This window comes from Capsicum annuum, chromosome 4, assembly GCF_002878395.1.
Source record: "Capsicum annuum cultivar UCD-10X-F1 chromosome 4, UCD10Xv1.1, whole genome shotgun sequence".
NCBI lineage: Eukaryota > Viridiplantae > Streptophyta > Magnoliopsida > Solanales > Solanaceae > Capsicum > Capsicum annuum.
In genome coordinates, this window is record NC_061114.1 from 184,779,600 (window position 1) to 184,791,951 (window position 12,352).

The 12,352-nt window shown below is 34.6% G+C and overlaps 1 protein-coding gene across 1 annotated transcript; it reads right to left on the bottom strand.

Annotated features, from left to right (window-relative positions):
- Positions 1–3,472, bottom strand: LOC124898024. The gene is made up of 5 exons (XM_047411638.1): positions 3,277–3,472; positions 3,008–3,156; positions 1,027–1,178; positions 206–256; positions 1–43 (listed from the first exon to the last, which is right to left on the bottom strand). The coding sequence occupies exons 1-5, from the start codon at positions 3,470–3,472 to the stop codon at positions 1–3; spliced, it is 591 nt and encodes a 196-aa protein (XP_047267594.1).
- Positions 3,473–12,352: the final 8,880 nt, after the last annotated feature.

The following is a 12,352-nucleotide window of genomic DNA, read 5'->3' on the forward strand; positions in this document are numbered from 1 at the left end:
TTAAGGAGGAAAAAGAAGAAGATGAAATGTAGGAGGACTGTATCTGACAAGGAAACAAAAAATGAAGTGGTTCAGTGTTGATTGGAAAGCAGTAAGAACTTTTTGAAAAAGAAGGACTCTTGAGTTTTTGGCAGTTTTGGGAGTAACAAAGAACCATGTGACATACCTATTTCTCTATACAATGTTAGGTAAAATATAATCATACCTTAACCTTTTTGAACAAGATAGACAAAATTGCTTGAATATTCCAGCATCTCTGCAAGACCAATGCACAAATGAGTCACATTACTCTAAAGTCTTGGAATTAGGACACACAACTAAATGTGTAAGACTGGATTAATCAATAAGCACTTAGGAGCACATTATCTTTTCTAATCAATTATTGAGGGAGATTTATGCAATTTTAATCATCCCCAAAGCTAACTTATTTTTTTCAAAGTGTTCCCTGCCTAATGCCTTAGTGAATATATCAATAATTTGTTCTTTAGTGGAGTAAAACATGATTGATATAAGACTTTTTCAATATTATCTCTAAGAAAGTGATGTCTAATATCAATATGTTTGGTTCTTTTATGTTGAACAAGATTCTTAGCAATATTAATGACACTTTTATTGTCACAAAAAATAGGAACACATCCTACATCTATACCAAAGTCCATGATTTGTTGTTTAATCCATAACAACTGAGAACAACAAGATCCTGCAGCAACATATTCAACCTTAGCAGTAGACAAGGCTACTGAGTTTTGTTTCTTAGTAGAACAAGTAATTAAACATGATCCAAGGAAGTGTACCATGCCTTTGGTGCTCTTCCTGTCCACCAAGTATCCTGCATAGTCAATATCTGAGTATCCTACCAAGTTAAAGTTACTACCTTTTGGATATCATAGGCTAAGATCACAGGTTCCTTTGAGATATCTAGAGATTCTTTTCACAGATTTTAAATGAGATTCTTTAGGATTTGCTTGAAACCTTACACATAGCCCCATACTTATCACAATATTAGGCCTGCTTGCTATGAGTTACAGTAATGATCCTATCATTCCTCTATACAACTTTTGCTCCACATCAAGACCTGTTTCATCCAAATCAAATTTTATGGCAGTGGCTATTGGAGTGCTGATCTCTTTTGCCTCTTCCATGGGAAATCTTTTGAGAAATTCCTTGACATACTTCTGCTGATGGATCATGGTTCCAGATGTTGTTTATTTAATTTGCAAACCCAAGAAGGAGTTTAGCTCCCCCATCATGCTCATCTTAAAGTCTCAACTCATGAGTTTAGTAAAATCATGAGTCATGTTCATGTTTGTGGAGCCAAAAATAATGTCATCAACATACATCTGCACAACCAACAGTCTTTTCCATTAGTTTTTAAGAAAAGAGTGTTGTCAATTTTACCTCTAGTGTGACCATGCTCCAAAATTTTTTTGACAATCTCTCACACCAAGATCTTGGAGCTTGTTTTAGTCCATACAAAGCCTAGTCTAGTTTATAAACATGATCAAGAAACTCCTTGCTTTCAAATCCTAGTAGTTGTTTAACATACACCTCTTCTTTGAGAATGCCTTCAAGAATGGACTCTTAACATCCATTTGATAGAGAATGAATTCCATATAAGAAGAAAAAGAAACAAGTAATCTAATTGCTTCAATTCTGGCTATAGGAGCAAAAGTCTCATCAAAATCTATGTCTTCTTCTTGATTGTACCCTTGGACCACTAATCTTTCCTTGTTCCTTGTAACTATTCCATGCTCATCAACCTTATTTCTATACACCCACTTAGTCCTAATTATTGTTCTATATTTTAGGAGAGGAACTAAATTCCATACTTTGCTTCTCTCAAACTAATTTGACTCTTCCTGCATGGCTATAATCCAATTAGTATCAAGCAGTGCTCCAGTTACTTTCTTTAGCTCAATTTCTGACAAGAATGCTTTAAAATCACACATACTTCTCAATCCAGACCTTGTGGTGATCCCAAAATTGAGATCAGTGAGAACATTCTCAATAGGATGTGATCCTTGATACGTGTAACTTTTAAGTACCAAACTTAGTGAGCTACTAAGATCACTGTAGATGTTCTGAGATGGGGTAGATGGTCACTCAGTTCCCCCTATCACTGTCCTCCAGAATCAATTCCCCTTATTGAGGTGCCTCTATATTTGGTAGCTTCAGTCAATGAACCAGGTTGTGTAACCTATTCCTCAGAGTTAATTCCTTCCTTCAGGTTAGTCTTAACATAGAATTCTTCAAAAACTACATGTACACTTTCTTTAACACGGTTTATTATAATGTTTTGAACTTTGTAAGCCTTACTATGAACAGAATAACCTAAGAAGATTTCTTCATCACTTTTAGCATCAAATTTTCCTAGTTTATCCTTTCCATTCTTTTGTGAAACATTTCCAACCAAAAGTTTTAAAATGAGAAATTTTTGGCTTTCTTCCTTTTAGTAATTCATAGGGAGTTTTATCTAGAATAGGTTTGATCATGCATCTATTTATGATATATGTTGCAGTACTGATTGCCCAAGCCCAAAGGTTTTTATCAAGATTTTCTGCAAGCATCATTGTTCTAGTCATATGTTCTAAGGTTCTATTCTTTCTTTCTACCACTCCATTTTGTTGTAGTGTTCTGGGAGCAGAGAAGTTATGGTATATACCATTTGTGGAACAAAATTCTAAAAATCCGACATTCTCAAATTCTGTACCATGGTCAGATCTTATGGAAACTAGAGAAGTAGCCAGTTTTTTTTTTATTTTGCTTGATGAATATAGTAAAGACATCAAAGGCATCTTCTTTAGAATCTAGAAAAAATATCCAGGTAAATCTGGAATAATCATCAATAATCACAAAAACATACCTTTTTCCAACTCTGCTTTGAAGTCTCATTGGTCCATACAAGTCCATATGGACCAGGTCGAGGCACTTAGTAGTGCTGACATGGTTCTTTGACTTAAAAAAAGATCTTACCTGCCCCCCCCCACCTTACATAAGTACTACATACCTTGTCTTCCTTGAACTTGGTCTTGGGAAAACCCAATACCATATCTTTGGAAGAAAGTATGTTTAGCTGTTTTAGACTTGCATGTACAAGTCTCCTGTGCCAGAGGAAGGGATCATTTTCCATTATACTCAGAAAGGTCAAATCTATTCCTGGCATTGCCATTATGGCAGCTTTATATACATTTTTGTATCTCCTTGCAGTGAGCATAATCTCTTAGGTATCTATCCTCTTAACTCTGACTCCTGTAAAAGTAAAAATAACTTTATCACCTTTATCACATAGTTGTGAAATGCTCAATAGGTTGTGCTTCAATCCTTCTACAATATAGACATCTTCCAATGCTCTTAATTTAGATGTGCCAATTTTTCCAACTCCAGTAATAATTCCCCTTTTGCCATCACCAAAGGAAACTCTTCCTCCATTTATTTTGGAGAGTGAAAGGAACTTTTTACTATCACCATTCATGTGTCTTGAGTAAGAACTATCTAGGTACCAATGCTTTTTGCTTCCTTTCACCTTCTCCTGCAAGAAATCAATGGTTAGACTTAGGAATCCAGACAAGCTTGGGTCCTATTTTATGAGTAAATAGATGAATTAAATTTCTTCTAGTCCATGCAGGCAATGTGTAAAGTGACTTGTTTCTCTGACCAAAACCAATTCTTTTTTTCTTGGTCTGAGAAAATTTATTATCTAGGTTTTTATTGCTAGATCTGCTTTTAGCAGCCACAGGACATTCAGTGGTTAGATGTCCAAGGTTACCACAGATATAGCATAAGTCTTTAGGATCATCAAGACTTTTTTGGAAGCCCAAACCTGCCTTTCCATTGTGATTTCTTTCACTTAACTTATGAACAATTCTAGAAGAATTTATCCACCTATTTGCTCTTTCAAGATCAAGTTTCATTTTAGAGACTTCTTGACTTAGTTTGTTCACCATATTTGTTGCATCATTACATTCTTGTTTGTACTTGACTAATTCAAGTTCAACACTTTATTGTTCTTTACTTATGACCTTTTTTCCATTTTCAGTGAGTGTCAATTTTAGGACTTCAGACTTAAGATCATTATTTGAAGAATCAATTTGTGCAACCTATTTCTTGAGAGTGCATTTTTCTTCTTCAACTGTATTCTTGAAAGCTTTTAAATCAATGAGATCAAATTTTAGACTTGCAAAATTGTTGAACAACTCATCCCTATCAGAAGTTAATTCTTAGAAATCATCAATTAGTGCACTCATCAAGGAAACAAGTTTTGTTTTTGAAAATTAATGCAATTTTTATTTAAGTTCAAGTATACTGCCCTCAGACGCATCATTTTCTTCCTCTAAGTCAGAATCTCCTAAGGCCATGAATACTGTTTCATCAATTTCATCATCATTTGAATCAAATCCCCAAGCTGCTACCATAGCATATTTTTCCTTCCTTTTGGCTTTTTCTTTCAATTCTTTCTCAGCCCTTTCCTTCCTCCATTCTATTTCCCAAACAGGACAATCCCTGATCTGATGATCAGTCTTTTCATACTTATAACATCCATTTGGATTGTCATTGGAATATTTCTTGCTACTTGTTCCTTTTTTCTTTTTAAAGAATTTACTAAAGTTCTTAGTTATCAAGGAAACTTGTTCCTGGTCAAGTTCAACTTCATAATCACTGTCTGAGGCCTTCAAAGACAAGACTTTCTTAGGGGCTTCTTGTTCATTAGTTCCATTAATTTCCATTTCATAAGTCCTCAAATTTCCTACTAGTTCATCCAGTTTCATGCCTGTGATATCCTTTGCCTCCCTAATTGCAGTCACTTTAACATTCTATTTTGATTTTGATAGTACCCTCAATACCTTTTCAACTTGTTCCTCCTCAGTGATGACTTTTTCCAAGAAAGTCAGCTCATTTGTTAAGGTAGTAAGCCTTGTCATTATCTCATACAAGGATTCATTCTCCTTCATCTTAAATGCTTCATACTCAGTAAAAAGAAGAGCACTCTGGAATTTTCTTACCTGAGAGATACCCTCATGTGCATTGACTAGTGCATCCCAAATTTGATTAGCAGTGGTACAAGTTGACACTCTATTGTAATCAGCCGGTCTTAGTCCACAGACTAAGATGTTCTTAGCCTTAGCATTTTTATTTAATGGCACTAAGTTATTAGCAGTAAATTAACTCCTTACTTTCTTGACTTGTTCACCATCAACCAACTTCATTGGAATAGTAGAACAATCAGTGATCCTATCCATAATTCGTAGTCTTCACCTTGGATGAACATTTCCATCTTGGTTGTTCACCAGATAAAGTGAGAACCATTAAAGAGTGGAGGTCTAGTAGTTGGCTAACCTTTACTGTGACCAGTAAGAGGTGCGAAATTCATCATAGTGATCTTTTCTTAGGTGCTAACCTTATTTAAGACAACCTTGCTCTAATACCACTTGTTAGAATGCGTACCCTACTGATTTTAGTGTTTTACTCTATTAGTTGCCTATCAGTGGAATAAGTCAGCTAACGTGGTTCACGTAAATAAAACTGAAGACAATTATTTTCACGTGGAAAACACCCGACTCAAGAAAGGTGTAAAAAATCATGACCTGTACCTCTACAGGATTTAACCCCAACTTCACTAATACTCTTGAGCCTCAACAATCAATAAATTGCAAGACTTCTTGTAAACTAAGAATTAAAACTTCTAACTCCTATTTCTACAATAACATAAATCTTCCCAAGATAAGTGTACCCAAGTCTTTAAGTTCCCTCACTTGAAGACATAACTCCTAACTCAGTTTATAATTCACTGAGACTAGAACAAATACTCATTACTCAATGAACCAACCTATTACACAGAATCTATGACTTGCTAAGTAAAGGACCAGGTTCTTCTCTAAGTTAGTGAACTTATTTGCTGATTGATGATTTTCTTGTTCAGTACATGAGTGAAATACTTGAATGTTTTTTGTTGTATTTAAGCCAACTCCTGATTGAATCCTTTAGATGAAGTATTCTTCTATCTTTAATAGGACTCGACAAGGTAGTTTCACTCGTTGTTGCAGCCGTCTATCTGCTTGACTGAATAAAACTCTTCTACTTTATCCCCTAGTTTGGCTGGACTCCTTGATCAACTCAATCTCCATGTGTTGGATTTATCTTCTCCTTTTTATTCTCTTTGCTGCATGTGATAAGTGTTGAGAGCATATCTGAATCTTCTTGCCTATCCACTCTTGACTTTACATATGTTTATCTTATTAGTAGTCTTGCCTGCGACTGTTCATTCTACACTTGTGTGGACCAGCTTACACAACATGTTTTATTCATATGTCCATCATAAAAAATTTAGTACCCTAACAAGACTATTGTCACCATAATTGTACTCCTCTCTATTATAGTGTATTCCTCTTCCTCTGCCCGTGGTTTTCCCCCAAAGGGTTTCCACATAAATCTGTGTGTTCTTGTTTTTTTTTTTCTTGTGGTTTGCTTATTTTGTCTAATTCATAGCATTAGTAATGGTTGCATTTATTTTGTCTATCACAAGTGCTGTCAAATACTTGGAAGTGGGTGCTTTGGTATTACACAACCCTATCCATAGATTCAGTTAATCTAATACTTCAGCAGAAAACTTTCCATCTTACCAATCACATCCTTAAGGTAGAAACAACCATAGGAAGTAGAATTGTAGTTGTTTCCCCCTTTATTTAGCTATTCTTTCAAATATTGTCTCGTCCAAATCTTTAGAGCCTATTTGGTCATGAATAATTTTCACTTTTTCAAAATCATGTTTGGACATAGAGTTATTACAATTAACCTTTTTCACATTTTCACTCCAAATTACTCATAAAATTCAATATTTTTCCTCCTTGTATTATGTCGAAACACAACTCCAATTTCCTATTACCACTTAACTTTTTTCCAAATACTATTTATTTCCAAATTTCATATTTTTTATGTCAAACATCCACTAAAATAGTATAATCTCTTATGGTATCTAAGTATTGATGGAAACTACCTCAAAGGGAAGAACTAGAGTTTCGCTTACTGGTTAAGCCGAACCTATTGCTTTGGTCCAAGCCCTATGTTTTCCTTAAAATATTCATTGAATATGTAGAAATTATATATATAGAACCTAATAACTTAGAAGGACTAGATCCCAAATCCACAAACTTTAAATCCTGGTCTTCCTTGGAGTTTCCCTTTCCCTCATAGTAAAATCTCATTGACACTAGCAAATCGATACAAATGAATTAGAGATAAAACCATGTTTTCTAGGCTCACGCCCTTATTTTATGCTTCTTCTTGAAGAAGAGAAAGGAAATGACTCAGCTATATGAATCATATAAATCAATTCACCACTATAGAGACCTGATCCATTGTTCAAAGGATTCATTTAGACTAATTTTTTTAAACTGGTTCTCAACCTAGTACACCCCTCTTTGCAGGAGCGGACCCACGTGGTTTGCCAGGGGTTTCACCTGAACCCCCTCGGCAAAAAGATAGGTTGTATATATAAGGTAGTAAATGTATATTTATGTACATATATTAAATTTGAATCACCTGAAACAAGGATGTTAGATAGCTTAGTGAAATTGGCTGCACTTCTTGGATCTCTTGATTAAGACCCATGTCACGGGTTTGATCCTGCTGGGGCGTGCAGACTGCCATTTTTTTTTAATTAATTCACTGTTTTGCTGCTAAATGGAATTTTGAACCTCCCTAGATCCACCACTGCCTCTTTGGCACCTCTTTTATCCCGTTTGGGGCTGGAGATGTATTGCAGCAATTTTTAACAATTTAAAAAAATTCATAACATTGGGAATTACTATTTTCTTTCCAATAGGATTCTCCTTTACCATTTCTACTATAGCTTTCTATTTATAGCAGCTCAATACGCTTCTTAATCATGATAACAAACCAAATTGTTAAGCATGAAGTAAGATTGTCGTGGAACTTCCTAAAATAGCTCATATAAAACTTCTTTAAATTGTTTTGCATAGTAAATATGTCAACTCACGAGCAGGGCCGGGTCTACATAGTGAAAAAATAGGCAACCGCCTTAGGCCCCCAAATTTGAGAGGTCTCATTTTTTTCACAATAATGATTATAGGCTTTTTGTAAAAAATAAAAATTATTAAGTACTATTTGTAGAAAAATAAACTTCTCATATAAAAGTAAAAATTATTAAAAGTTTGATGTATTTAAATTTTAAAGACTATGTCTCAAGAAAGATCAAATTCATTAGTTTTGTTAATGAACAAAAAATTATTAGAAGAACTCGACAATTAAAAAATATAAACAACTTTGCATCTCAAAATATATAAAATATAGATTTTATAAGAAAATATATATTTATTTTTTCTTAAAAATTTAAAACCTCTGTTCAATTTTCGTATTAAGCCACCGAAGTGCTTGAGCCGCCCCTGCTCACGAGAAAAATAATGATGTTAATGAAATGAAAAGAAAAGGAATTTCCTAGTGAGTTATCAATTTCACAGTGATTAAAACATGATTCATAACTTACGATGTAAGGAAGCGCAGATTTTAATTTACAAACAAAAAATAATAGAGAAAGTGGAAAAAATTGAAGAGCTTTTTGCCAATACAGAAAGAGTAAATATACAGTGTGGTGTTTGTTAATACCAACCAATTAAAATGTGAAATACTTATCTGCATTTTTCAAAAGAAAAACAAGTCAAGTTAAATTGTAAGAACATTTTGCTCATCTTCTAAAAAAAATAAAGGGAAAGTAAACTTCAAAAAATAACTGTGCATTTGGTACAAATCAATCATTTGTGTATAAACCAAAGTAGAAAAGAATAAGTTTGGTGGCTATTAGCATCAACTCAGCAAAGTCCTTGACCCAAAACAAAAATAAAAAATACTGAGAAGATTTTGTAAGAGTATCTGAAAATTATTTTAGGCATGCATGGCAGAAATGTTATGCAAATTAGTTCATTTTATTTATTTGACACAAAGATGGACATGCAATAGTGTTAAAACATGATTAAAGAAAATTTATCTACTTACTGGTCCAAATTTATGTATCTTTCTCGGATTTGCACAACATTTGATACAAGTATGACCACGAGGATGGATGTGTGAAAGTGTAATGAACCCGAGGCTTGGAGTGTGCAAGAAAAATGCAAAAGATGGCCTAAAACACACACCAAAACCGAACCTACACTACACTCCATGGGGCATTTTGAGGCTTTTCATTAAAGGGCCTTTTGGTCATTTTGTATTCTAGTTGTAACCTAGTATAAATAGAACATTGTAGGTCATTTTGTCTTAGACTTTGATGATATTTGTAAGTTGTATAACACTTTGAAAGACAAATCCTCTCCTCTCTTTAGGAGGCAACCCGAAACTAGGGTAATACTAGTGTGGAATCACTAGTGTTGTATTCATGGCTTGAGACGTTGGTGTTTAGAGGAGGTAAAGTCCCTCTTGTGTCAATGTAGGAGTTAGGATAACCATTGTTTGTAGTGTTAAGGGTCCAAGAGTATCACATGTTCATGGATTCTTAAGATTATACCAACCAAGGTCTAACTATCTATCCTTTGTTCATTTTATTCTTGTAATCATTTGTACTAGTTTGTTCTCGTTTCTAGGGAAGCCGTGAGTTGTTGTTACAATATTGTTGTGTTATTCTTCTTATTTTTCAACTTAGTTTAGTTGTTGGATGCCTTGGTGTGTTAAACACCTTGTAATCTCTTCATTTTTGCTCTTATTTGTTGAATCCGGGAGTGGTCATCAAAAGGGTCCTCGGATCCTAGAACTTCTAGACTGTTTTGGTGTATGTTTTGTGCCTTTTCTTGTTATTCTTGTATCAACATTTCCTAGATTAGGCTCAGATTTATATGAAGCTTAGGAGGAGAGATGATCCTAATTTCCATTAAGGCCAGACCAATCCATCCGTAAGTTGGTGGCTTGGCATTTGCTTTCTAGTTTACCAGAATGGCCACTCTCACCGACACTTCTACTCCCCCTAGGCACTTTCCTTGAAGGATCCTGGTAATCTTCCATAAAATGGTGTGATTAGTAACCAGGAAATAAGGCATTTTACCTGCTATAATAAGTTAAGTTACGCTGACATATAGTGTGAACTTCTTTATGTTGTCAGTGCAGATAAGTTAAATCCTTAACCGAAAAATATGGATAATTGAAATGCCAAGATGTGTTTTTCTACATGTGAATGCATGCTAGGAGGCTGGGGCAGTGAATCAGCAATAGCTGCAAGGTACATAAGATTACTCTGAAGTTTAGCTTGGGACCTGCAAGAAGAGTTAGCACAACTGTTAACTTTAATAGCATTGTAATAGTATTCCCTCTGGTCCGTTTTAGTTAGCATGTTTGTCATTTGCACGTCCTTGAGAAAACATTCACTAAACGGACAAAACCAACATACAACTCTACCTCGTACTCCCTCGGTCCCATATGAGATGTCTACAATCCACATTACTAAAAGTAGTTGTCCCAAATCAATTGTCAATATATAAAACCAAGAAAAAATTAATTAAATGTCTCCCATTTTACCCTTACAACATCGAGAGATAGGATAACTATAAAGGTGAAAAGGTTTATTGTTCAACTGAAAATCTAAAATGGTGCAAGAAGGAAAGGGTAGCCTCGTACTGAACAACTAGGTCTATTATAAATTTGACCCAATTTAGAAACGCAAAAGATTACAGCCAGAATCAGCAAAATCACAATCAGACATTTTGGGACCTCATTAATGTTACCTTTTTCAAAAGGATAACTTCATTATTCATTGAAACATCACCACCACCACCAACATACCTATAACACCCTTAACTTTACCTCGTAGAGATATAGAGTCTATTTCTGATAGACCCCACGGCTCCCTTGCCCCCACCGCACAACTTAACGGCCAATTGACCTTCTCTTTCGCCAAAGAAGAGTTGCATCTCCAGGATTATTTCCTTGAGTTTAATGCCTTTCTAGTTAATGATGGATGTTGAAAAGAGGTGAGAATGCGCCCTTGCACATTAGAGCAAGGATGCCATCAACTTTATGTGAAACCCACAAATAATATTTATTAGTGCTATCAATAAAAAGAAAGGAGAATAGAATCAAAACCGTACATGTTTCATCGGTTATCTCGCCTATCAATTAGAGAAAAAATTGATTAAGCAAAAGGTTGACAACTGTAAACTCCCTTTCCCTTTTCTGTCAATGAGTTAAGATTGGTTGTACGAAGAAAGATATACATTCTAGACTTTTATCAGGGACAAAAAGGATAACATATATGTAGAAGGAAAATTTTACCTCAATTTCTTTTTTTCTCTTTTTAAATATATGCAAACTTTTACCTCAATCTCACTGCAGACACTAATGAAATCGATCATGGAGGAAAGACAGACTCAGAAGGTCAGATACATAATTGAGACTACTAAGATACTAATGTAAGTAATGGTTATAATTTATTTGGTGTCTACCACAAGTACAGTCAAACATGTGAAAGTGGGCATTTTACCTCCATTCTTTTTTTCTAACAGTTAGATGTGAACTCTTACCTATAGAAGCGAACTCTTACATCGATCTCTCCGCAAACATTATTAAAAATAACAATGGAGGAAAGATGGACTTTAGATACACCATTGAGACTACTAAGATATTAAGTAGTGGTTGTAATTATTATGTTCCTACTGATACGTCCAAATTACACCTCTCTTACGAGAGAGTAAGCGGTCGTTGTCAAATATATAACCCAACTAGGTTGGAGTCGAATCTCAAAGGGAATATGGTGCTAATTAAGTTGTGCGCAGATTAGTAGACCTTTAATCGTTTGTTTCTGTCAAATAAATAGGGGGGATTTGATTCAGTTCACAAATTAATGGTTTCAGTTTAACAAGATGAAATACGTGTAGTAGTATTCAAATTCAGAGATATAACAAGTTAGGGTTACATCCATTTTGTAGTTTCCAATACTTTCTAACTGGGGGCTTTACGAATTCATACATGTATCGTGCTTACTGAGAAACGTATTGTATTTAATAACATAATCCTAGTATTTATCAACCATCAAGGACTAATTCACTTTAGTTCTCTCGAATCAAAAGCGTTTACCAAAAACAATACGAAATATCAAAGTAGTTAATCCTGTTAAGGCATTAACGTATGAAATAAGGGTTGGAAATCCTATTTTCTTGTCACTACTCTCTTTTCCGAACATCAACCTTTCTTTTGAACAAGTTGTGTTTTAAGAAATATCCTCTATGTTTACAACCACGAGAATTCAAGATAAGCGAAGAGAGTATGATGTAAACAAATCAATGCATAATGAATTCAAAACCCAAAGTGATAGATTGTAGCATACAATCTATCACTTTGGGTTTTGAATTCATTATGC